This window comes from Salvia splendens, chromosome 8 (assembly GCF_004379255.2).
Source record: "Salvia splendens isolate huo1 chromosome 8, SspV2, whole genome shotgun sequence".
Taxonomy (NCBI): domain Eukaryota; kingdom Viridiplantae; phylum Streptophyta; class Magnoliopsida; order Lamiales; family Lamiaceae; genus Salvia; species Salvia splendens.
This window is the reverse complement of record NC_056039.1, coordinates 28,797,955-28,820,595: the sequence shown is the minus strand read 5'-3', so window position 1 is coordinate 28,820,595 and position 22,641 is coordinate 28,797,955. Positions and strand designations below refer to the sequence as shown.

Below are 22,641 nucleotides of genomic sequence, written 5' to 3'. Positions count from 1 at the left end.
ATTTTAATGCATGTTTTAGAAATTTAAATATTTTTCTTGTGAATTTGAAGTTTTTAATTTATTTATCAATTATTATATTAATAAAAATTTAATATATAATTTGTATATATAATATAAAATTGAAAGTTCTTTTTTAGTTAAAATTAATCAATAAAATGTCGAATTAGGAGTAAAAAAAAATAGAATAATAGAAACTTTATCGGGTTTTCGGGCCAGCCCATCGGGTTTTCGGGTCTGGCCCTAATGGGTTGCGGGTTAATCGGGTGCGGGCTAATCGGGTTTTGATTTTATCGAGCTAGAAATTTTCAACCCTAACCCTATAAATTTGGCGGGCTATTCGGGCCAGCCCACGGGTTACGGGCTACATTGACATCCCTAATCCTGGCTTTCATCAGGCTTCATCAGACCCACCCTTTATCAAATGCTTTATCTGCGCTTTAAGATAAATAAATTATATACTACTCTACCAAAGATCAATAATACTTAATAGAGGGTGTTTGATTGATAAGATTCAATTCCACAACTCAATCTTAGATGGATTATATTTTGGTATTATTTTATCTTTGAAATCGAAAATCACCCATGTGGGTTAAATAAAATAATCTAGAATCAACATGAAAGAAGTAACGTGGATGTGGTGATTGATTGGCAGCACAGTGCGGATAGAAATAGAAATGGTGACACGACGTCGTTGAACTTGTCCCCTCCACTTGGCGAAGAAGCACCTCCCAACCCAACCAACTGAATCACCGCCAGAAACCTTCCGTTTCAAACCAAACTTCAATTATTTTATTATTTCAACAAAATTGCTTTGCTTAACGCCATCGATCGCGCTCTCCGCTTACAATGTACATGTACTCCCCTTTCTCTCAAACTCACCTTCCGTGAATTCACTGCTTAATTGTTGATTTAGTTACTGTTTTTATATTTTGAACAACAGGAGGAGAAAGAAGAGGAAGTATTAGGATTGAGATTCGGCGATTTTTTTATGTATGTGAGCGGTGGCGATGACGAAGAGGGCACAGGCATCGATTAAGCTGGGGCTGTCGATGCGCCACGTGTTGTGTCTCGGATGGAAGCTGGTGATCCTACTTTCCGTCGCTCTTTGCGTCTTCGCGTTTCTCAGAATCCAGCAGTATTCTCAGTCCACGGCTGCTCTGCCCCGGAAATCTCGCTTTCTCGCCTATGACTTCAACGGCAATCCTAAGGTCGCGTTTTTGTTTCTCGTTCGGAGAAATTTACCCCTTGATTTCCTTTGGGAGAGCTTTTTCGAGGTTGGTGCAATTTTTGTTTGCTGGGGAAAATCTCTTGTTTTTGTGCTTCTCGATTCTTTTGGTACTTCACTTCTGACTTTGGTTATCTAAAGTAGAATAGGGAGTAGGATTTTAGGAGGAGATTTGGTCTTGCTCTTGTAACATGTTGCAGCCTTTTATTTTGCTCGGAGATGATTATATTTCCTTCTGATTTGAGTTTTTAATCGCACTTTGGCTCTTTGCAGAATGTTGATAGGGCAAAATTTTCAATATATATACATTCTGAGCCGGGTTTTGTGTTTGATGAATCGACTACAAGATCGACAGTCTTTTTCGACCGGCAACTGAGAAACAGCATTAAGGTAATATCACCACTTTATTCATTGTTTGTTTGGATAAGCCGATTTGAAGATGTAGTATCTAGTTGAATGTGAAAAATAAGTTTAAAATATAGTTTGCAAGTGTATGAAATTCTGCAAGTCCAAATCCATATCCTATAGGGTTCGTGTGTGTTTCAATGTGTGTCTTGAGTATCCTTGATGACTAGAATGTGTGACCTGAAGGACACATAACCTCTGCTGCTGCTTGTCTTAGCCACAGACCACAGTAGATTGATATTAAGAGTGATGGTGTAGGTAGCCTGGGGAGAAGCAAGCATGATTCAAGCTGAGAGAATACTTTTGGAGGAAGCCCTTCAGGATCCTGCAAATCAAAGATTTGTACTTCTATCAGACAGGTCATCTTCATTATAGCCGTAGAACAGTGTTTTTGTCGAATAAAGTTGTATGCAAATTCTTTTGGTTCAACCTAATATGGTGCATTTAGCTACTAAGCATATGAACAAAATTAGACAAGCTGGTAAACGTTCCAATGTCGATTGAAGTTCTGGCTATAGGAGTGTCATATTGAGGTATCTGTGCCCTTATAGTATTGTCGGATTTATTCATAGCTTTGTGTGTTACTAAAACATAGAACAAGTAGGAGTGTCATGATACAGCATCCGTGTTATTAAATAGTACTGCCATGGAAGTATTTTGTAAAAATGCCATTGCCCAGTGATTTGTGGCAGATTTTGATGGCGTCCGCCATGGCACCCGATTATTTATGGCGTTTAAGTAGCTTGGTTAGGCTTTTTAGCTTCTTCAATTCCTACAGAAAAAAAAACATTTTTTCTGTGTGTACTTTAACTATTTTTGTACGTTGTAAATCTTGCTTTGTGTAAATATTTGCTTTGGATAGTTAAATATCTCCCAAATGGGGAGAAGTCAAGGACTCAAAGGGAAATATGAAAGTATATGGGGCTTAACTTTACATATTGAAGTATAGGAAACAAAAACCAGAAGATGTTGCAATATACACTTAAAAAAAATTGCATTTATCATATCATATTGAATTTGGGATGTCATTTCATGGGTATCAACACCTAATTTTCATAATTACTGTTTCTGTCTGATTTTTTTTTTCATAATAACAGATGCAGTTTGTGCCAAATTTTATTTTTCCATATTGTGTCATACACTCATACATGTGTGTATCCGTTAATGTTTTCTGCATAGATGTGACTTGAACATTGATCGTTTTCTGACTATAGATGTTTGCAAACAGTTGTGTCCCTTTGTACAACTTCAGCTATATTTACAGCTATCTGATGGGTTCTCCGAGAAGTTTTGTGGACAGGTAGTCAATAAAAGTTAAAATAGTTTTCACTTCTTGGCTACTTGTTTTTGTAGACATTTTATTATGGGCTATTTAAAAGTATTTGTTATATAGGATAGCTAAATATGAGTTTCCTTTGACAGCTTTCTTGACAAAAAAGATGATCGCTACAATCCACAGATGTCACCAGCTATATCTAAGCAGAAATGGCGGAAAGGATCGCAGGTTAATATCTTGTTTCATGGTAGTAATGAGCCTCATTTTTTGATAAACTGATTGCTCTTAACTCAAACCAGATTTGACTAATTTGGTGCCCCCTTTTCCGCACGCGTGAATAAACTTATTCAACAGTCATCAAAATATGTTATGCTTGTTATCTCAAATCTCAATGTAAAAATATCCACAAGATACACATCTACTAGATAATTGAGCCTTCTTATGAAAGGGGTGCTAAACTCATTCAACAGTTATTAAAACATATTGCTCTATATGAATCTAATTGGTTATCTACTTCAGTGGGTCACCTTGATTAGAAGACATGCAGAAGAAGTTGTTGATGATGAAATTGTTTTTCCCATCTTCAAGAAGTTCTGTAAGGTACTTTTGTTTTGTGAGTAAATATTTGTTTGGATAGTTAAATTTGATAAACTTAGAAAAATGTGTTTTGTTGCAGAGACGTCCACCAGTTGATGCAAGTAAGGGCAGGAAGAATCTTGTAAGTTACCTTTTTTCTGCCTGATCCAATGTGAATATAATGATAAACCTTGAAAATATACCAAATTTTATGTAAGGGAGTGTTTATTTGAGGGATAGGATTGATTGATAAACATAAGGATAGAGTCTACGAAGGATATGATGGTCAAACATGCTCAAAATTAATCAATCCATCAAAGTAAATAGGATTAGTAGCTCTTTAGTGTATGCTGCATTTTCAATTTCTATCATATGGCGTGATATATTGGTTGACCATCTAATATTGAATTGGATGCAGAAACTTCAGAAACAGCACAACTGTATACCAGATGAACACTACGTCCAGACATTACTCTCAGTAAGCAAAAAACTCTTATAATGCATATACCACCACAACCATACCTGGTCAAACTACATAACTTCTCTTTCTCTCCAACAACTGCTTGTGATTTCAAATCACTTGACTTATACTCGCCTCTCTTATATTTTGGGTTTGTAGATGAAAGATCTTGAAACTGAACTAGAAAGAAGAACAGTTACCTACACTGTATGGAACCAATCCACAACAAACATGGATAATGGTGGTTGGCATCCTTTCACATTTAGCTATGCAGATGCAGGATCAGAACAAATAAAAAGAATAACGGTTTGTTTAATTTATCTCAGGCTGTCCCAGATACAAGTTGTTCTTCTGTATTTATGGCCTGTGTATTTTCAGGATATCAACCACGTATACTATGAAACGGAATACAGGACAGAGTGGTGCAGTAACAATTCCACATCCGCTCCCTGTTTTTTATTTGCAAGGAAATTTTCTCAAGGAGCCGCAATGCGCCTTTTTAGTCAAGGAGTAGTTGGTAACTTTGATGTGTCCACATTACTGGAGGCACCACCCTGAATTTTGGCTAGGATGTGTGATAACAAACTTTTGCATAAATTCACATATAGTTTATGCCCTCCCTCCAGGATGATATGCGCCTGCCATGTTAAAATGTCTCAGGAAAGTTTTGCTTACATTCAGGTGGAGGCACAGATACATATATGTAAAATCTATAGCGAGAGAGACAGAGAGATAGCCTTTTTTACTTACAGCATTGAAAATAGTGGTTAGAATAGGCTTTTTTTATAGATTGATACCACCTTGTGTGGTGATCGGTGAGCACTATTCTGTGTGTATAAGAAACAAGAAATGATATGGGGCAGATCAATGTATAAGATGTTACTAGGCAGATCAACAAATAATATTCAATATATTATATATCTATTGTTTGTTTAGATACCTATCGGCCATCACTTCCGCTTTAATGCATCAATTATTTATTTACTTATTTTTAAGACATACCCATCACTATTCTTTAATGCATCAAAAATTGACGTGAAATATTAATTAGTTTTGTCATTTGTCCAACATATTGGTAAGTTACGTTTTAATGGGATAATGTGAAAACCTCCTTTGTCTTATAGTACTATCATTTTATTAGGGTATTTGGTTTTCACTAAGACAGCCATGACAAGATAAATTGCTTTAGGTTGGTCTGCAACTGAAACTTGGAAAAAATTAGGCTGAATCCAACAATCTGATGTTAACATAATACTTAATAAACAAAGATGAGTGACAACATATAAATTCACATTTGATAATTGATATTGATGGAGTGAAGGAAGAAATGGAGAATATACAAAGCTTAACTCAGATTGATGGCTTCTATACACTCATATCAATCAAAGAAGCCCACCTGCTTGTAGGGAACTTTACCCGTCGTCTCCATCACGTGTATTGTATATCTACCATGCTTATAGACTTCACACCTTCTTCATCAACCAAAACTATACACAGTGGATCTCCGTTGGACCTTCATTACATCTCATACATTCCACTGTCCACGTGTTTGTTCGTCAAAAACCAAAGACAAAAAAGACGCTTCATTTACACAGGGATCACGTCTGCATTTTGACTTTCATCACAAGTCAAAGTAAGGCCTTCAATGTATGTCGGCAGAAGGCAGCATGGCCAGCGACAACCGGTTGAGACCGGCTCAGAAGGTGGGACGATCATGAGCACGTTGTCCAGTCGTCGAACCACACCCATAACACTCACGGTACTTCCTTCTTTTATGTATCTGCAGAATCAAATGTATTCACACTAGTTTCCGCATGTTTTCAAAAACAAAACACAATTTTTTGGGTACTAAGTATATTGCAATGAGGTATCTCACCCTTCTTTAAGCCGTGTTAATCGGTCATCACTTGACTTGCCTCGTTCAGAAAGCCAGCGTAGAAAGTTTGGAGACAATTTGCTGGAGTCCTTGGTGACATCAACTACTACTTTTGATTTCACAAAAGGGGCTACCTTAGCACCATAGCCTGCTTTTACAAGAGCTCTCAAACCAGACTGAAAATCTGATATATAAAAATCCGCAACATGCCTCTGTTAACACAAAGAAGGACAATAAATTACTTCCAAGGAGAAACCTGTCTGCTTATGTAACTTATTACAAAACCAGCAACCTAAGCCACTAAAAGACAGATAAATCTTGAAATCTCATGCATTATGCAACATCTTGTTGATAATGAAAGCACAAAATCTCCACAAAATGAATGAATCGTATAGCCATAACACAAGCATGTAAATGGTGGCGTTCAAAGTGACACATCACAGAAGATGCAACCTTATGATTTTAGTTAGTGAAGCAGTATCTTTCTCAGCACTAACCTCCGAGTATGTGCATGCCCAAGAGAACCATCTTTGTTTGGCATTAGCTGGTTTTACACCACAGCCTCTATATTCATATAATTCTGAGGATGCATACACACATCTTTGTACCTTCTGGAAAGAAGTTTCAAGGGGTATGCTGCCACAGGTGACAACCTTCCAAAAACCAATCAACATTCGATAAATACAGGTACTTTGAAAGAGAAAGTAACTTGGGAAAACTGATGCACCTAAACTGAGTGCTAGCGGCTTCTATAGTACTACAAATTATGACCGTGACAACTCTTTTCAGCTATGGTTCCCAGAATCAGGATATAATCAGAAAAAAATGCTGACTTTAGCACCCCTAATATCGTCTGACCTTGCAACAGGTAGAATGACACGCTTTCAAACAAAGCTCTGTGCTGTTCAAGCTTGTGAAGATACTACTAATAAGCACAAGAAAAGATGCAAGAAAGTTTGTACGTGTGCAAGTTCACAACAAAACTAGACATAATATTAGCTAAGTGATTTATGTCTAAACAAATGTAACATAAGTCAAGCCAGGAGCATTGCCTCATTGCCCGTTCAATTAAATTATTCTATGCTCTATCGCAAAGACCTCATCGACTCCTAAGAGCTCAAATCTCCACTGCCATGAGCATATCACTATTATTGAATATACTTGACGCAACTTTTAGTTATTTGTAGTCAAACCTAAATTACAACAATCAAGAAAATGATCCAGATCTGAAAAACCAGATGAAGGTAAAACAATCAAATTACGAACCTTCATAGTGAAATATTGACACACTTGATGATCAAATTATCAGAAAAGATATACCCTAAAAAGATTTAACCAGTTCAATTTCAACCACTATCATAATCCAAATAAAACGGGTATTCCCCTAAATTGCTGATTTTCATATCCAATGCTTAAGTAGTCAAACTGGTCCCCTATTTTCATATAAAAATAATATATACTAGAGAGAGAGGGATCCGCCGAGTGCCATAATTAGCAACAAGCTGGGAATAACATACTAGGCAGAAGATGAAATTGGGCGTAATTAAATATTCAAAATTACGCAAAATTCTCCTAATAATTTGGCACTAAAAAACAAAAGCGTAATTACCCCGGTGACCTTGACGAACTGCCCATCAACGGCGCCCCTGAGCTCAGCATCTGGATAACTGTTTAAGAATCCCAACACGCCGCGATTCCTGTAGGCGTAATTCCACACGAAAATGACGACAATCGGCACCAATAACGCCACCACCGCCACCAGAATGACCGGCTTCTTGACGGACGCCATGAGAAACACCCCAACCACCAGCCCCATCACCACCACCACCAAAAACATCCACATTGCCACCTTCGAAACCTTAAACCCTAATTTCACCTCGTCGCCTAGGCTCGTGACTGCGGAGCCGTAAGCCGCCTTTTTGAACGAGCTCGGCGCCACCGGTGGGTCCAGCTGCCCCGACCTCCGGTTCGAGCTGAGCGAGCCCGAGGTGATGAGTCCGGTGGGCTGAATCGGCGTCATCGGCCCGGAGAAGGAAGAGGACGATGACTTCTTGCTCATAGGCCCCGAATTCTTCCCCATTTGGCCGGAATTGGGGCCGGATCTAGCAGATCCGCTGTTGTGCTGGGAGGAGGAGGGCTGACGCGAGGGGAGCTTTGGGGGGACAACCGGCGGCGGGTGGTGGTGGTGGTCCCCACTGGATAGGTCGACGCCGTACATTCTTCCGAGCTCGCCGGATTTCTTAACGTCGCCGCCGGTGTAGGGAACGGCGCGTGAGCCCATTGTGGGCTGGCGCTCCTTGGGCTGCTGCTCGGGCCGGCCCGAGACCATCAGCCCGTTACTCAGCTGGTGCGACCCACTTCGGACGCTCATTTTTTTCCTTTAGAGAGAGAGAGAGAAAGAGCCAAAGAGGAGATGTGGGAAAAAGGTTTTGTAGGTGTGGGTAGAGTGAGAGTGTAGTGCAGGTGGGAAGAGAAGGTAATGGAGGAGTACGCGAGTGATGAAATTACCAAAAAGGGTCTACTCTTGATATGAAATGACCATTTTCTCCTTTGCCTATCTGTAGGGTGTCCACTTTAAGGCGGACACCCCAATAGCACCGCCCCAGTTTTTGTCCATAGTTCTAGTTTTTTTGTTCATAGCCCCAAAATTTTGTATCTGCCACTATGGTGGACACTTTCAATAGCCCCAAATTTTATAATCAATTTTCATTTTAGTTTCAATCAAGTATAATTAAAAGTAATTAGTCATTAGACGCTGGAGGGTGAAGCACCGGTAACGCTCCGCCAAATTCGTCTTTATATGGTTGAACAGCCGTAGCGACATCCCGAATCTCCGGCGGAATATCTCGGGTGGATAACAGGGGTTATCCACAAAGCAATCCGCCATTAGACGCTGGTGCGCACCGACGTGGTCTCGTGGGATGGTCCGCCGATGAGTAATCGCACGAGGGATCGCAGCCTCCGCCTCCTCCGCCAAGCGCGCCGCATCCTCCTGGGCGGCCTGGTGTTGCACCTATTGAATCAGAGCATTCCACGCGTCTCTCCACAAATTGTCCATTTTTTACCACAAATTCTAGTGAGAGAAATTTTGAGTGATGAAGAGTTGGAATGGTGTGAAAATAATGAAGGGAATGTGGTGTATTTATAGGTGAATTAAATTGAATAAAAAAAATCGGGGGCTATAGCCGCGCCGGACACCGCGCCACTATAGGAGCCCCGCCTATCCGCCGCGTCCGCCCCGGAGTCGCCGGATGCCCGTCCGCTGCCTACCGCGCCCACACTCCTCGTCCGCCCGGAGGGCGGACGTCACCTCCACTATAACCGCCCCGACGGGGATATAGCCGCGCCTCAACCATAGTGGATACTCTCCATTCCCGATGGCTAATTTTTAACTTAATTTTTTTATTTCATCTATTAATGCTCGTATTGTTAACGATGATTAATTTACTAATTATTGATTACGTGGCATCAAATTGAATTTTATCGACGAGGCAACTCTTACTTAAATGAACCATTTATTTTGTATTTAAAAGCCAGCGTTTTGTTAAATGATGAATAGATGGTGGAAACCTCAACATTAATTCGAGACAAGACCGCATCGAGACAGCGATGCAATCATCCATCTCATCCTAGTCTCGTCCCTTGTCCCGCCCCGGAGGGATAGCTGGCGCGCCAGCTCGCCACGCGGCGTTGACCTCAACATTAATTCGAGACGAGGCCGCATCGAGACAGCGATGCAATCCTCCATCTCGTCCCTTGTCTCGTCCCGGAGAGAGCTGGATCGCCAGCTCGCCACGCGCCAGCGCCAGCGCCAGGTGGCGAGCTTTGGCGCTAGGCGTGGCGCCCACTCGCGGGCCGGCGAGTGGGCGTCGTCATGCTGACGCAATAAATAATTTTTTAAATAAATTTGATTTTTAGAAAAAAATTTTAAAAAACGGTAATATTACGGTTGAACGGTAAAAAAATTTATTTTTTATTTTTTTCTTTTTTAATTCTATAAATACTCCTCTTTCATTCTCATTCTACACACAAACACACATTTATTCTTCACAAATCATCTCTCTTTCCTCTCCAATTTCTGTCAAAATGTCCGGCGACGGAAACTCTGGCGGCTATGACTTGAACACGTTTGGCGACTGGGGGGCATGTACAATGTCTTGGGTGCTTCCGGTTCCGGTTCGTTAACGCCGGGCACCCAAGGCTCGTCGACGCCGGCAGCGTACCGAACACCATATTTTGATGTGGATGCATACTCTCGTCCCTCCGCCCCGAGGTATGGGCAATCGCAGGGATTATCCCAAATTAGGGAGAATTTTCCGGATGAACCCACCCCGGAAAGAGCACGAGGCGGTTGAAGCTCCGGGGGTCACGCATTCGACGCCGAGGAGGAGGAGGATGTAGGCCGTCATCCATACAGCCACAGGGATACGATGACTCTGTTCAACGTTTTGGGTCAGCGTCTTGTACGATCCCATCTTCGGGAATCAACAAACCCGCAAGTATTTTTGGGAAAAGGTCACCAACGCCTATAACGAGAATAAGCCAAAGGGGGCCCGCCACCGCACCTTGAAGATGCTCCGCAGTCATTTTGACCTAGTCGACAGAGATGTCAAAAAAATTTGCGGGATCTACAAGAATGAAGCGGCGAATTACCAAAGCGGGGACAGTGGAGCCGACATTCTGAGAGCGGCTTTGAGAGTCTTTAAAGACGACATCAATAAAGAATTCAAACATGTCAATGTTTGGGAGTCGGTCAAAGATGTTGAAAGGTGGGCTGGCGGTGTCCAGTCCAGCACGGGCTCGAGCTCGAAATGCACGAAGCACACGGCGAGTGGCCAATACTCGTCTAGTGAGGGCGGGTCAGACAACGCCTCACAAGAGGTTGAGGGCACGACCAACGATGCAGGGGGCTCCTCCCGTTCACGCCGTCGGCCGCAAGGGACCAAGGCGACGAAGGTGGCTAGAGGGAGGAGGGGCCGAGGCGAATCAAGCCAGGCGGGCTCGGGCTCGAACACCTTAATGTCCATGTACTTGGTCGCCACGATGGCTGACACTTCCCACGTGACGTCTCCCCAATATCAAGCCCATCTTGCCAAAATTGAGTATATGGCAAGACAAATTGGTATTCCGCCTCCAAGTAGCTTGAGTGCACCGCCACCGCCTTCGGGGGATGATTCGCTGGCGGAGTAGTTTTTATAATTTATATAAAATTGTATTTTATATTATGTATTTTAATTTTTTTAGGATTTTAATTATGTGTTTTTTTTTATTTTTTTAGGATTTTAAATTGTAATTTTATTTTATTTAATGAAGTGTGTTTTTATTAATTAAATTTGTTGGAAATAAAAATAAAAAATGAAATTGAATGAATGGTTAAGGGATGAGATGGTTAGGAGATGGAGGGATGTAGGTGTTGTCTCTTTGTTAAGAGATGGGGTGAAAAGTACAGTGGGACTCATAAATAGTGAAGAGATGAGACGGTTAAGAGACAAGGATAGGATGCGGATGACCTAAATCTCAACTGATGCATAAATTGGAGGAGATAATGACCAATTCATGAAATTAAAATAGGAATATATTTGAAATAGAAAATGACATTTATAAAGGTAAGCATGATGTTTATGAAAATAGTAATAACATATAGTAAAATATTTACAGATTATTATGTCCATAACTTTTTAGAATATTTTCTCTACATAAGTTGATAGTACTAATTTTGAATTAAAGATGTTCCCGTACACAATATAACGATTTGAAATACTACCAAATTAGAGAAAGACAAGTAAAAAGCTTGGTTGTGATGGATGAGTTGTTAATCGACTTTCTCAAATCTCACTACCCAAAACGGAAATAAAGAAATGTACTAGTATGATTTAATAAGCTGTATTGATAAAGCATATGATTAGTAAATCAACGACTGTTATTTAATAAGCTGAATAAACAAAGTTTAATGTGCGAATGCAATTCTTTATGGATTTTGATGTGTAGCGTTATAAGTGTCGGTAGCAATAAGCTTTGGGGTGTACGAGGGTCCCATACCAACATTACATTTTCTGACCTTTTATTCATCCCAAAGGAAAAATAAATACTTTAAAAAAATTAAAAAATTTATATTCTTAGGAGCTAATTAAGAAACTAGTTAAGATACATTTAAAATGGCCATCTCCATTTGTGGGATTGTGGAGGGACCTATCTCCCTTGTCCAGCCTTGCTCTTCCATAATTCATTCCCCCAATTTAATCTGCGGATTCGAGTTCCATCAAATTGACTAAATTAAAGATTGAATCTTATGATTATGTTTTATTCATTCTCTTGTTTAATTCAAATTCTACTCCATATTATAGGTTTTCCAAGTATACTATTTGATAGAGAATAAATGTCAAAATAAATAAATTAGTTAACTACGAACAAAAACTTTGAACAAAGATTTTATAAATAGGACCGGACCAGGATGTGAACCGATATGTTGTTCGGTCTGATGTGAACATAAAACCGCTATAATATTGAACTATTATGAATTGAAAATATTAGCTAATTCAACCATAAAATGACTGTGGATTGAAAAATATTTTTTATTGTTTTCATATTTCTAATATAGCATAATCTTGTTACATGCTGCTCAGCATAGCAGCAAGCAAATATCATCTTTTTTGTATTTTCATCATTTTATTTTTTCTCTAAAAATTATTAGTACTTATAATTAGTTTAACTTGAGTGTCAGAGGGTTTATACTAGAATTTCTTCCTTAATCCTTGTTTTGCGGCGCTTTCCCACACTCGCAAGAGAAGGTTTGCCTCAAGCTCTCAACTAATAAATAGCAACAATTTTCTATCAGTTGTGATGTGAGAGACGTTTCTATGTATTTATTGATAATCCATACTCTTATAATTCATTAATGGTATCATCAATAGGCATAGATTATCATACTACATCAAATTCAATTCCTTAATAATTATAAAGGAATTGGGGTGGATGTAATTACGTGACCATGCAAAAAGTGGACCTTGAAGATTATAATCTAGGAAAAGAAGATGAATTAATTAATAGTAGGAGTATTATGTAAAAAAGTCGGTGGACAATTTTAACCATTGGAAGTGACTTGGGTGAAAAGCGTGTTTAGAGTGAAGCTATTACAGTCAGGTGGCCTTTTGTTTTCTTAAGCTAAACTCATAATTAATCATGATTTTGTCGTAATGCATGCCGCTCAATCATGCTAACTCACTTCTTCTAAGGATTCCTTACCTCAAAATATTTCATCAATCATTGATTCCATTTTTAAAATTAACCATGACTACGTATTTTAAGATTAGAGCAATTATGATTTATGACCAAGGGGGTCACCCCTTACTACATTGAGGAACAAACAATACTAACTACTACTAAGTTAGTATATTAAAGATTCGGAAGGTCGTAATCCTATACCGCCACCACTAACTTTTTCCCTATTATTTTTCGAAATACAATTAATAATTCGGAAATACGCGCATATCAATTTGTTTAAAAAATCAAATTAGTATTAGTAATTCACGTGTAAACTTTACAAAACTAGGAGCACATTTTTCATAGAGTAGTGCTAAATGGCCACATTATGGTAAGCCATAATATTAAAAAATTATTAAAATTTTGTATAATTAATGTACAGTTCATGAAATTTATGCATCTAGAGAGTAGCAATTTTTTAAAGACTAATATACCCTTAAATATTAAATACTACTTATGTAGAAGTAAAATAAATTGTAAGGACATTATATTTATAAATATTATTAAGTCACACAATATACTTCTACGACAAAATTGCAAGGAGTCTTTATGTTATAAACAAATTCTCAATTTAAGTATATAATTCAATTCTCTTTTTTTTCAATTTACATTAACTGAATTAATCCCAAAATGATAATTACGAAAAATAAATTTATAATTTTAATCAATTTCAACTACACTAGTAATATTTAATTCTAACAACATAATCTATCGTAATTAAAGACATGCATTGATAATGAAATTTACACAACAACAATTATTTAATCTTCCCATAATTGGATAAATTCTTTTAATTAATAACTAAAAAAAATTTTAACTACTTTTTTATTTAAAATACATTTAATCATAATATTCAAGTAACGTATAAATATTAGTATTAATAAAAATATTATTTAATATTTTTCGAAGAAGTGTACTTCAATATTAAAAATTTAATGTCATATTTCGATACTATAAATTAATTTATTATATATGTATAATATTTATAATTTATAGTATATAAATTTATAATATAATTTATTGTACATAAATATTATAATAGATTTTTGTAATACTTCATGATATAGAGGTGTATATATACTATTTAGTGTATACATTGTAGTATTGTGTCACAGTATGCTTGCTAGTCAAGAAATATATTCTACTATAAATTCAAATGTTGTTGTGTTTTTTATTAATTTTTAGTTATAGAAAAAATGGAAAAAATGACGTTTGACTTTTAAGCAACTTATTAAAGTAATGAGTCCTATAACTTTTACCAGGGAAGTTTTGATTGATCTCTTATTAAATCAACTTATTCTTAATTCAATTTTCTATGTGAAGATTAAATTGAGTTGATATTCAAATGTTGGATCGATACAGAGTTAAAATAGATGTTTTAATTAATTTTATATTGAATTGATAGTTTCAAATAACCTTAAATTCATTTGAAAAAAGTATAAAAAAATTTTAGCATATTACTACTATAGTATTAGATAACTTCATCATTATCTTATTGATTATATATTATGGAGTACAGTAATAACTAAATTAAAATAACTATTACTCCATTAAGATGATACAATTATAATAAAAATAAAAATAAAGTAGTAAAAAAGTTGAGTAACAAATTACTCTAAAACGAATGGAATAAATGAATTAAAAAGAAACTACAATTAAAGACTAAGGCTAAGGGTAATATTGTCAATTGAATTAAGCATTAAATGATACAATTAAATTATTAATATCTAAAAATACATATATTTACTTAAATGCCATTTATGGCCAGCCACATTATGGCCACATAGCTTTATCCTTTTTCATATATGTATACAAAGTTGTAGACTTCGAATATACTCCCTCCGTCCTAGTTAAGATTACCCATTTCATTTTTCGCACGTGTTTTGTAAAAATCATAATAAATAATTAAAGTGGAGGGAAAGTAAATTAAGAGAGAGAATAATATGGAAGAGAATCTCTTCTATATTATTTTCTTTCTTACTTTACTTTTCCTCAATTTTAACTATTTATCATGATTTTTGTAAAACAAGTGTGAAAAAAGAAATTGACCGTCTTAAATGGGACAGATGGAGTAACTATTTTAAGTTGTTTTTTACCACTTAATCGCGTGAAAAAAAGGAATTATATTTAAAAATTATATAAGTGAAATATGGATGAAGTCCATGTAACTGGAAAACCACGTGAGTCCATTCCTACAAAACACATCAACAAAGTTGACAAACACGGATTTTGCATGTTTTTAAGGACTAGATTTGACTTGTTTTAAATGTCAATCATGCAAATTATGTTCTTAAATTGCATATGTTATACATTTGATATTTTTGACGTGTTTGTTGATAAATGATAGAAAAAGATAGAAAAATGTGAAAAAAGGCCAAAGTGCAGCAGCCTCTGTTCGAGCCCATTCTGCCACCGATTTTGAAGTCCAGTCAGTTCTTACTATATGTCATTCTCTTTGTCTTCGAAAGAGCTTCGCGTGGATATCTTGCATATATCAATCGGAGTTCTGTGGAGAAAGTTATGACAATTCTACGAACATTGCGCAGTGTAGTCAAAGCTGACGGAAATTAGGCGAAAATTCAAGGAATGAAGAAATTATTGCCCAAATCCCTCCTTTTAATTGCAGATTCGAAAATATTATATTTTCAATTAATTGGAGGATACTTTTTGCCATTCTAAATCTTTTTCTAGCTTATAAATACCCATAACCTAAATTATAATCTTCATCTCAGAGTCTCCAATCCATCTCCATCTCTACACCTCTTTCCATTCCATAATACACACATAATTCATCCATCTTCCATTGGAGCGGAGCTCTGCAGATCCAGACAAGAGAAGACTGAAGATTGAAGATTCAACCTTGGGTTTTTATCAATTTCTTTCATGTCTCGTACTTTAATTGTAGTTTTTACTTGTCTATGAGTAGAACATCTTTTGTAGAATTTTTGGTATAGATATTCGATTGATTTTCCTTGTTAGCTCTTGCAGTTATTTGATTTATCTGGTGCTTTCTATGTTCAATTGATTAGCTACCTCTTGAATACATGTTAGAGTTGATTAGAGTACTCGGGAGACGAAATAATTGACTTGGAAAAAGAGATAATTCACACCTTAATTCAATAGAACTCGTGAGAGTTGAGGTTTTGAGTGAGGTCTTTGATCTTATATGCTTTTAGGAGTTAGGGGTTTAAGGGTTAGAAGGGGACTTCAATCCTATCACCTAATCTACATGTTTCTCACCTCGGGAGGGGGTTTAATCTATAATTATGATCGACTTAATAGCTCTGGAGACCGTAATTCAAGGAAGTCGATTGTGTTTTTGGATCCTAAAATTCTACATTCTTAAGCCTGCTTTGTATTATTTCTTTTTATGTTTTCCATTTTTTGTTTATTTCTTTCAGTCTAGTTTAATTAATCAACCCAAAAATCAAGTGTCTCTAGATAGTATATGACGCTTAGTATATGGTAGTCAGTTGCAATCTTATTCCCTGTGTTCGATATCCGGTACTGACCTTTAGCTATACTAGATCTACCCTGTATGCTTGCAGGTATTTTTAGCACTAGTAAATAGTGCATCAAAAGTGTAACGTTCTTATTAGTCTGTCAGATACTACCTATATTAAAAATGAAATCTATTTGTTAAAAACAATCAAAATACTTTACCAACTTTGGGAATTAAATTATTTTCTTTACAGGTGAGTTGTTCAATGCATATATCATAAAATAAAATAAAAGCTAATACCTAGTTTTTATTAAAGCATGCAATAAATTATGAATTTATTGTTTCTTTTGATTTTGACGGACTCATAACTGTCTAGGCCCAAATACTGATATGGGCCCAAACAAATTCTTTTCACTGCCTGCTATTCTAGGAATTATTACTGCATAAAATGGGAACTTGGTTGATTTTCAATTTCAAAACAAGATTGGTTAGAATCTTTCCGGCTAAATCTTAAAGGGAAAATTTATATCCAAAACTATGAATTCCTCGCCTTTAAAATTGTAACTCCTAGTATTGGCAACCTAACATTTGAATTTCACTTTACACCAACTCATTCAACTACATCACATTTTCAGATTATTTATAAAATTTTCTATTCCTAACACTCTAAATTTTCTACGTCATTAGTCAATAAGTCATAGTACTTCTCTATTTTAGTTCATTCACAATAATGAGCTTCTTTTCATTTTTTGGTAATTTTTTCCTTCTACTTTAAATGTCCATCCATTTTTGTGGATGGTGTTGTTCTTCATCGAGAGAGGATGGAGGTGGACAGAGAAAATTACGAAAAAAATAAAAAAAATTATCATTCAATTTTTTTTGGCATCAATTATCTCATTTATATTTATAATTATTTGGTTTATTACACTAGGAAAAGTACAAACCAAAAGGTGACGTCTCATTATTTATCACTTATTATCCTAGTGAGGCCAAGCAAACTCCTAATTTGGACACCACAACGTCATACTATGCCCAATCACATTACTCCAAAGTTAAAATAGAAACTATACTAAATTTGACCAATTCGTGCTTTGTTATGTACTCTCATTTGATCGCACAAATTAGTTCCAGTGAATTTTAGGAAAATAAGTCCAAATAATTGAGAAAATTAGAAATGGATGGAAAGAATGAGTCAAATAAGCGCAGTTTGTTATCATTAAACTTGTCACAGTCTGATCACTAGAAACTCCCAAAATGTAAGTTGCATTTCAATCTCGTTGACTTATTATTAATCTAAATTCAAATTCCGCCATTGACTCATTCAGCACTTCAATCTTTATAGTTATAAACTTGTAATTAATCGATTTGACTATCGAAAATGATACTAGTACTAATCCCTCTATCTCAATAAAGATGGCTTATTTCTTGGCAGCAAGAGATTTTATACAACTTTATTTTGTGTGTTTAGCGAAGAGAGTGAAGTAAGAAAGATTGAATAAAGTAAAGATAAATGTGTTTCCATTTCAAATAATAAGTCATCTTGGACGTTAGAACAAATTTAAAATGAAAGTGTTGTCATCTTCAACGGGACAAAGGGAATAGTATTTCTTTGTTCGGTCAAGCTATTAAAATTAGCACTAAATTTATGAATAAATGAGATTTGCCTGATGGCGAAGCCACATGAGAGTTAAAAATTAAGCTTAAAATCAATATTTTACAAATCTTAGGATATACTGTGTAGTTAAAAATATTATAAACGGTTGGGTGGGATACAAACTGTAATTAATCCAACTTGAAATATAATTCGATGAGTTTATTAGGCGTGTTGATTAAATATGTGAAAAATACTGAAAATGTAAATGTAGACCATAATGGTTTATAATTGATGTGTAACTAAAATAGACAACTCATAGTATTACTTTCTATGTATTATTACTACTATAATTGTAATTTACGAAATAAATGCACAATTGCACACAAATTAAATATAAGTAGAGAGAAAGATGAGAAAAGACATTAATTGACATTTAAACTGCACGTTTTTAGAATTTTATTATCATTTTTAATAATTTAAAACTCGTAACTATTAGAGTTGATAAATTCAAAAGTCAGAATGTTATTTCTTCAAAATCAATCTTTTTTTCAATTTTTCAATGGAAAATTTAAGTTGTTCATCTTTTCTTTGGACATTTTAATTATGATTTGTATTAACCTCGCATTGTGTCTGGTACTTACAATATTGATTATCGTTAATAATTTTGTTGATACCATGATCATTAACACCCATTTACTTAACTTAATCATAAAATAGAGATACACATTTACATACAAATATATTTAGTAATAAGGACATTTCTGTCATTTTACATCTTATCTATAAAACACTATCTTGTCAATCAAACAACATCATAAAAATACTATCAGACACTATCTCATTTTCGGCCCAAAATGCTATCTTAAGATAACTATCTTGCTATTTTCTATCATGGCAATCAAACGAGCCCTTAGCTTACAACATTGCATATTGAGAAACATGATATATAGAAGATCATGGCCCCCAAAAAAATCTATAGTCTGCTACGTGTAAACTTTGCTTATGTTTAATTAATTTGCAATCAATATAGTAGAATAATTTAATTATACTGGAAAAATCTGATAACCGTAGTTGACATCGAAACTAACTAATTTCACCAAATTTAACACACCGACTCACTTTCTTAATTACTCTCGCTATTGGTAGTAGAGGTAATCAAAATAGAGATATGCTTGTACTCTCTCAAATTAATTTGAGATACAGATCAAGGTTAAAAGATTGTTTTTAAAAAAAATATAAAAATTGGGAAGCTCATCTACAATTAAAAATTGCTATTATTGGCAGTATAAATGTTCAAGAATCTTATCATGCCCAATAATTTGACACGTTAGTTTAAGAATAAATAATGTACCTTACAAAACCTAGCTATACTATAAAAGGTTCCAAGAATTATTAAACTGCCACTCCGAAATACAAAATTCATCTTTTTAGCTCAAGGATACGCAAATTCAACTAAAAGATTCCATAGGATGATTATATTTCGCCACAGAATTCCATCTCAACTGAATACTCAGAAATTGCGAAATAAAACAAAGAAAAATAATCTAGTGCAACAAAAAGAATAGGCAACCTTTTGCTTTACAGTGTTTGGGTGCAGGTTATAGGCTCAAGGCATGTCATTTCGTCGCTTTCAGGCCATCCACAACGCTGTTCTTATAACGTTCCTATATCGTTCCTTAAACCACTATTTGAGGGCCTCACTGTACTTTTTTACTCCATTCCTTAACTAAGGAACGGAACCTGCAACCCTCCGTTCCTTAACCGTTCCTTAAATTACTATTCATTCAATTTCATTTTTTTTATTTCCAAACCCAATTCAATTTAAATAAACACACTTTAATAAAAAACAAACACACTTTATTAAAAAACACACAACATTAAAAAAAATTCAACTTAAACTTAAAAAAAATAAAAAAAGCACACAATTAAAATCCTAAAAACATAAAAAACACACAATTAAACGTGGGAAAATAAAAAAACTACTCCGCCGGCGAATCATCCTCCGGAGGCAGTCGAGGTTGAGGGGGAGTCGGAAGGCCAAGTTGTGATGCCATATACACAATTCCGTTCCACCAGGCCGTGAATTGGGCGTACGAGAAGCGGGAAGTGTCCGCCATTGTGGTGGTCATGTACGCCACCATAAGTGTGTCCGAGCCTCCCCGCGAGCCCGATCCCGAGGCCGACTGGCTTGATTCGCCTCGGCCCTTCCTCGCTCTAGCCGTCTTCGCCGCCTTCGTCCCTTGCGGCCGACGGCGCCCACGGCTGGATCCCCCGTATTCGTCGGGCGTTGGATCCCCCGTACCCCCAAACACCTGCGGTGTACCCTCGCTGGCCTCACCGGTGTCACCAGACGAGTAGTGGCCGCTCGCCGTGTGCTTCGTGCGCTTTGAGGTTGAGCCCGAGCTCGAGCGGACACCGCCGGCCCACCTTTCCTCGTCCTTGACGAGCTGCCAAATATCAACATATTTGAACTGTAGACCGGTGTCCTGGTAGAAGACGCGCAAAGCCGCGCTCAGAATGTCGGCGCCCGAAGCTCCGCTTTGGTAGTTCGCCGCTTCGGCCGAGTAGATGCCGCAAAATTTTTTGACCTGTGCGTCGACTCGGCCAAAGTGAGCACGGAGCATTGTATATTTGCGCTTCCGGGCCCCTTTCGGCTTAGTCTGGTGGTAGACATCACGGACCTTTTCCCAGAAGCACTTGGCGGCTTGTTGGTTCCCGACGATGGGATCGTACGAGACGGTGAGCCAGGCGGTGTACACCGCCTTAGTTTCTTCGTTGTTGTACGGATGCCAGCCCAGATCCTCCAGTTCCTCCTCCTCCTCCTCCTCCTCGGGTGCCTCAGACGCAGCCCTAGAGCTTCCACCGCCTCGGCTTCCTCCCTGGGTGGGTTCTACGGGGATATCCTCCTGAATCTGGGACAAACCCTGAGAAAGCCGCGAGCCGGGTGGTCGAGCGTAGGCATCCACATCGAAAGTGGGTGGTTGGTACCCACCCGGCGTCGCCGACCCCTGGGTGCCCAGCGTCGACGACCCGGAACCACCTAGTGTGTTGTACATGGTCTCCCAATCGCCGAACGCGTTGAGATCCCACCCACCGGAGCCGCCACCGCCGTAATTCCCGTCGCCGGACATTTTGTGAAGGAGATTGAAATAGAAAATTGGAGAGGAATTGATGTTGGTTTAGGAAGAGTAGATGTGTAGTTGGGTGTGAAATGTAATAAATTAGGTGTATTTATAGAATAAGAAAATAAAAATAAAAATAAAAATAAAAAAAATTAAAAAAAAAGTTAAAAAACGGTAATATGACCGTTTTAAAAAAAAATTATAAAAATATATTTTTTAAAAAGAAAAATTAATTATTGCGTCATCGCTGACGTGTCCCACTCGCGGGCCGGCGAGTGGGAAGCACGCACGAAGCGGGGAGCGCCACGTCGCCCGAGCGCGTGGCGGCACAAGCCGTGCCGCGTTCCGTGCCGTCGGCACGCGGAACGGAATGGGAGCGGAACGGTGCGCCGCAACGCGTTCCGCGGCGAAACCGTTCCGGCAGAACGGCACGCGGAACGCCGGCGGCACTCGTTGCGGGTGCCCTCATTAAAATAAACAATGCAATTATGCAAAATTCCCATTTCCCACTATCAATCAACCTTAAACTCAGTTATTTTTTTCAAATAGATCACAAAAATAATTAAATTCTGATGAATAATAAAACCATTTATATACAAAAACGATTTCTTTTAGGCATCAACAAACCAAAGACAAGGCTGCTTCACTACATATTTTTTTTTCTCTTTTTCTTTTTCCATAAGTCAATAATATTTCATAGAGTAGTAGTATTTGGTATAAATTCAAGATTAAATTTAGATTTACATACCTATTAAAAATCCAAGATTATACGTATAACAGAGATTATTTGCCTAATCTTTATTTTAATTGCATATAAATATAACTCATTCCCCTCATTATTTTCGCCATTCCCTCTTTATACATCCTTAAAATTTATGGATTCCATTGATATTAAAAAATGAATGATTCGTGAAATATGTCCAACCAAGTGTACTTTATTGCTCTAGAAACTTTTTTTTTCTGTGAAAAAAAAATGGCTTGTCCAAGGCTTAGTGTCCCCCTACGCTACTGTGGATACTCTTCTTGGATTCTCTTCATGTGGAAAAGTGACATTTCCATTTTTTGCAACCCTGCCACTGCCACAACACAAGGTACCCTTTTCCTCAAATTGAGATTATTTGAATATTGTGCAAATTTCTCACTCTATTTCCTACCAAGAAACCAAATAATTTTCGTAAAGCTGAAAGCAAATGAATTGCAAAGGGGAAAAAAGAGGTGATCGAAAAGGTACAAAAAATGAAATAATGAATGAGGAGAAAACAAAGAGTATCAGAGATGATAGCGAGAAGGCAACAAGAATATGTCACAAGTAACTCCAAAAAATGGCTAACCCCACCATAATTCCAACCACAGTAACCCAGAAGAAGAAGAAATAGACGATAAGGATTGGATGAAAATTGGGTAC

The 22,641-nt window shown here is 37.1% G+C and overlaps 2 protein-coding genes across 5 annotated transcripts; one reads left to right on the top strand and one right to left on the bottom strand.

The window, feature by feature from the left end:
• The first annotated feature begins 655 nt into the window (after positions 1-655).
• On the top strand, positions 656-4,877 carry LOC121745107 (glycosyltransferase BC10-like). 3 transcript variants are annotated; one of them, XM_042138891.1, is made up of 11 exons: positions 656-854; positions 941-1,208; positions 1,499-1,615; positions 1,889-1,989; positions 2,859-2,930; positions 3,053-3,134; positions 3,426-3,506; positions 3,583-3,624; positions 3,901-3,960; positions 4,102-4,248; positions 4,321-4,877. In XM_042138891.1, the coding sequence occupies exons 2-11, from the start codon at positions 1,008-1,010 to the stop codon at positions 4,498-4,500; spliced, it is 1,083 nt and encodes a 360-aa protein (XP_041994825.1). In that variant the 5' UTR covers positions 656-854; positions 941-1,007; the 3' UTR covers positions 4,501-4,877. The 3 variants fall into 3 exon arrangements, with proteins under 3 accessions (XP_041994825.1, XP_041994824.1, XP_041994823.1); XM_042138890.1 differs by having other exon boundaries at positions 659-848; positions 941-1,274; XM_042138889.1 differs by having other exon boundaries at positions 659-854; positions 941-1,274.
• Positions 4,878-5,180: 303 nt separating this feature from the next.
• LOC121743475 (uncharacterized membrane protein At1g16860-like) lies at positions 5,181-8,270 on the bottom strand. 2 transcript variants are annotated; one of them, XM_042136777.1, is made up of 4 exons: positions 7,428-8,270; positions 6,316-6,471; positions 5,819-6,030; positions 5,181-5,722 (listed from the first exon to the last, which is right to left on the bottom strand). In XM_042136777.1, the coding sequence occupies exons 1-4, from the start codon at positions 8,187-8,189 to the stop codon at positions 5,530-5,532; spliced, it is 1,323 nt and encodes a 440-aa protein (XP_041992711.1). In that variant the 5' UTR covers positions 8,190-8,270; the 3' UTR covers positions 5,181-5,529. The 2 variants fall into 2 exon arrangements, with proteins under 2 accessions (XP_041992711.1, XP_041992712.1); XM_042136778.1 differs by lacking the exon at positions 6,316-6,471.
• Positions 8,271-22,641: the final 14,371 nt, after the last annotated feature.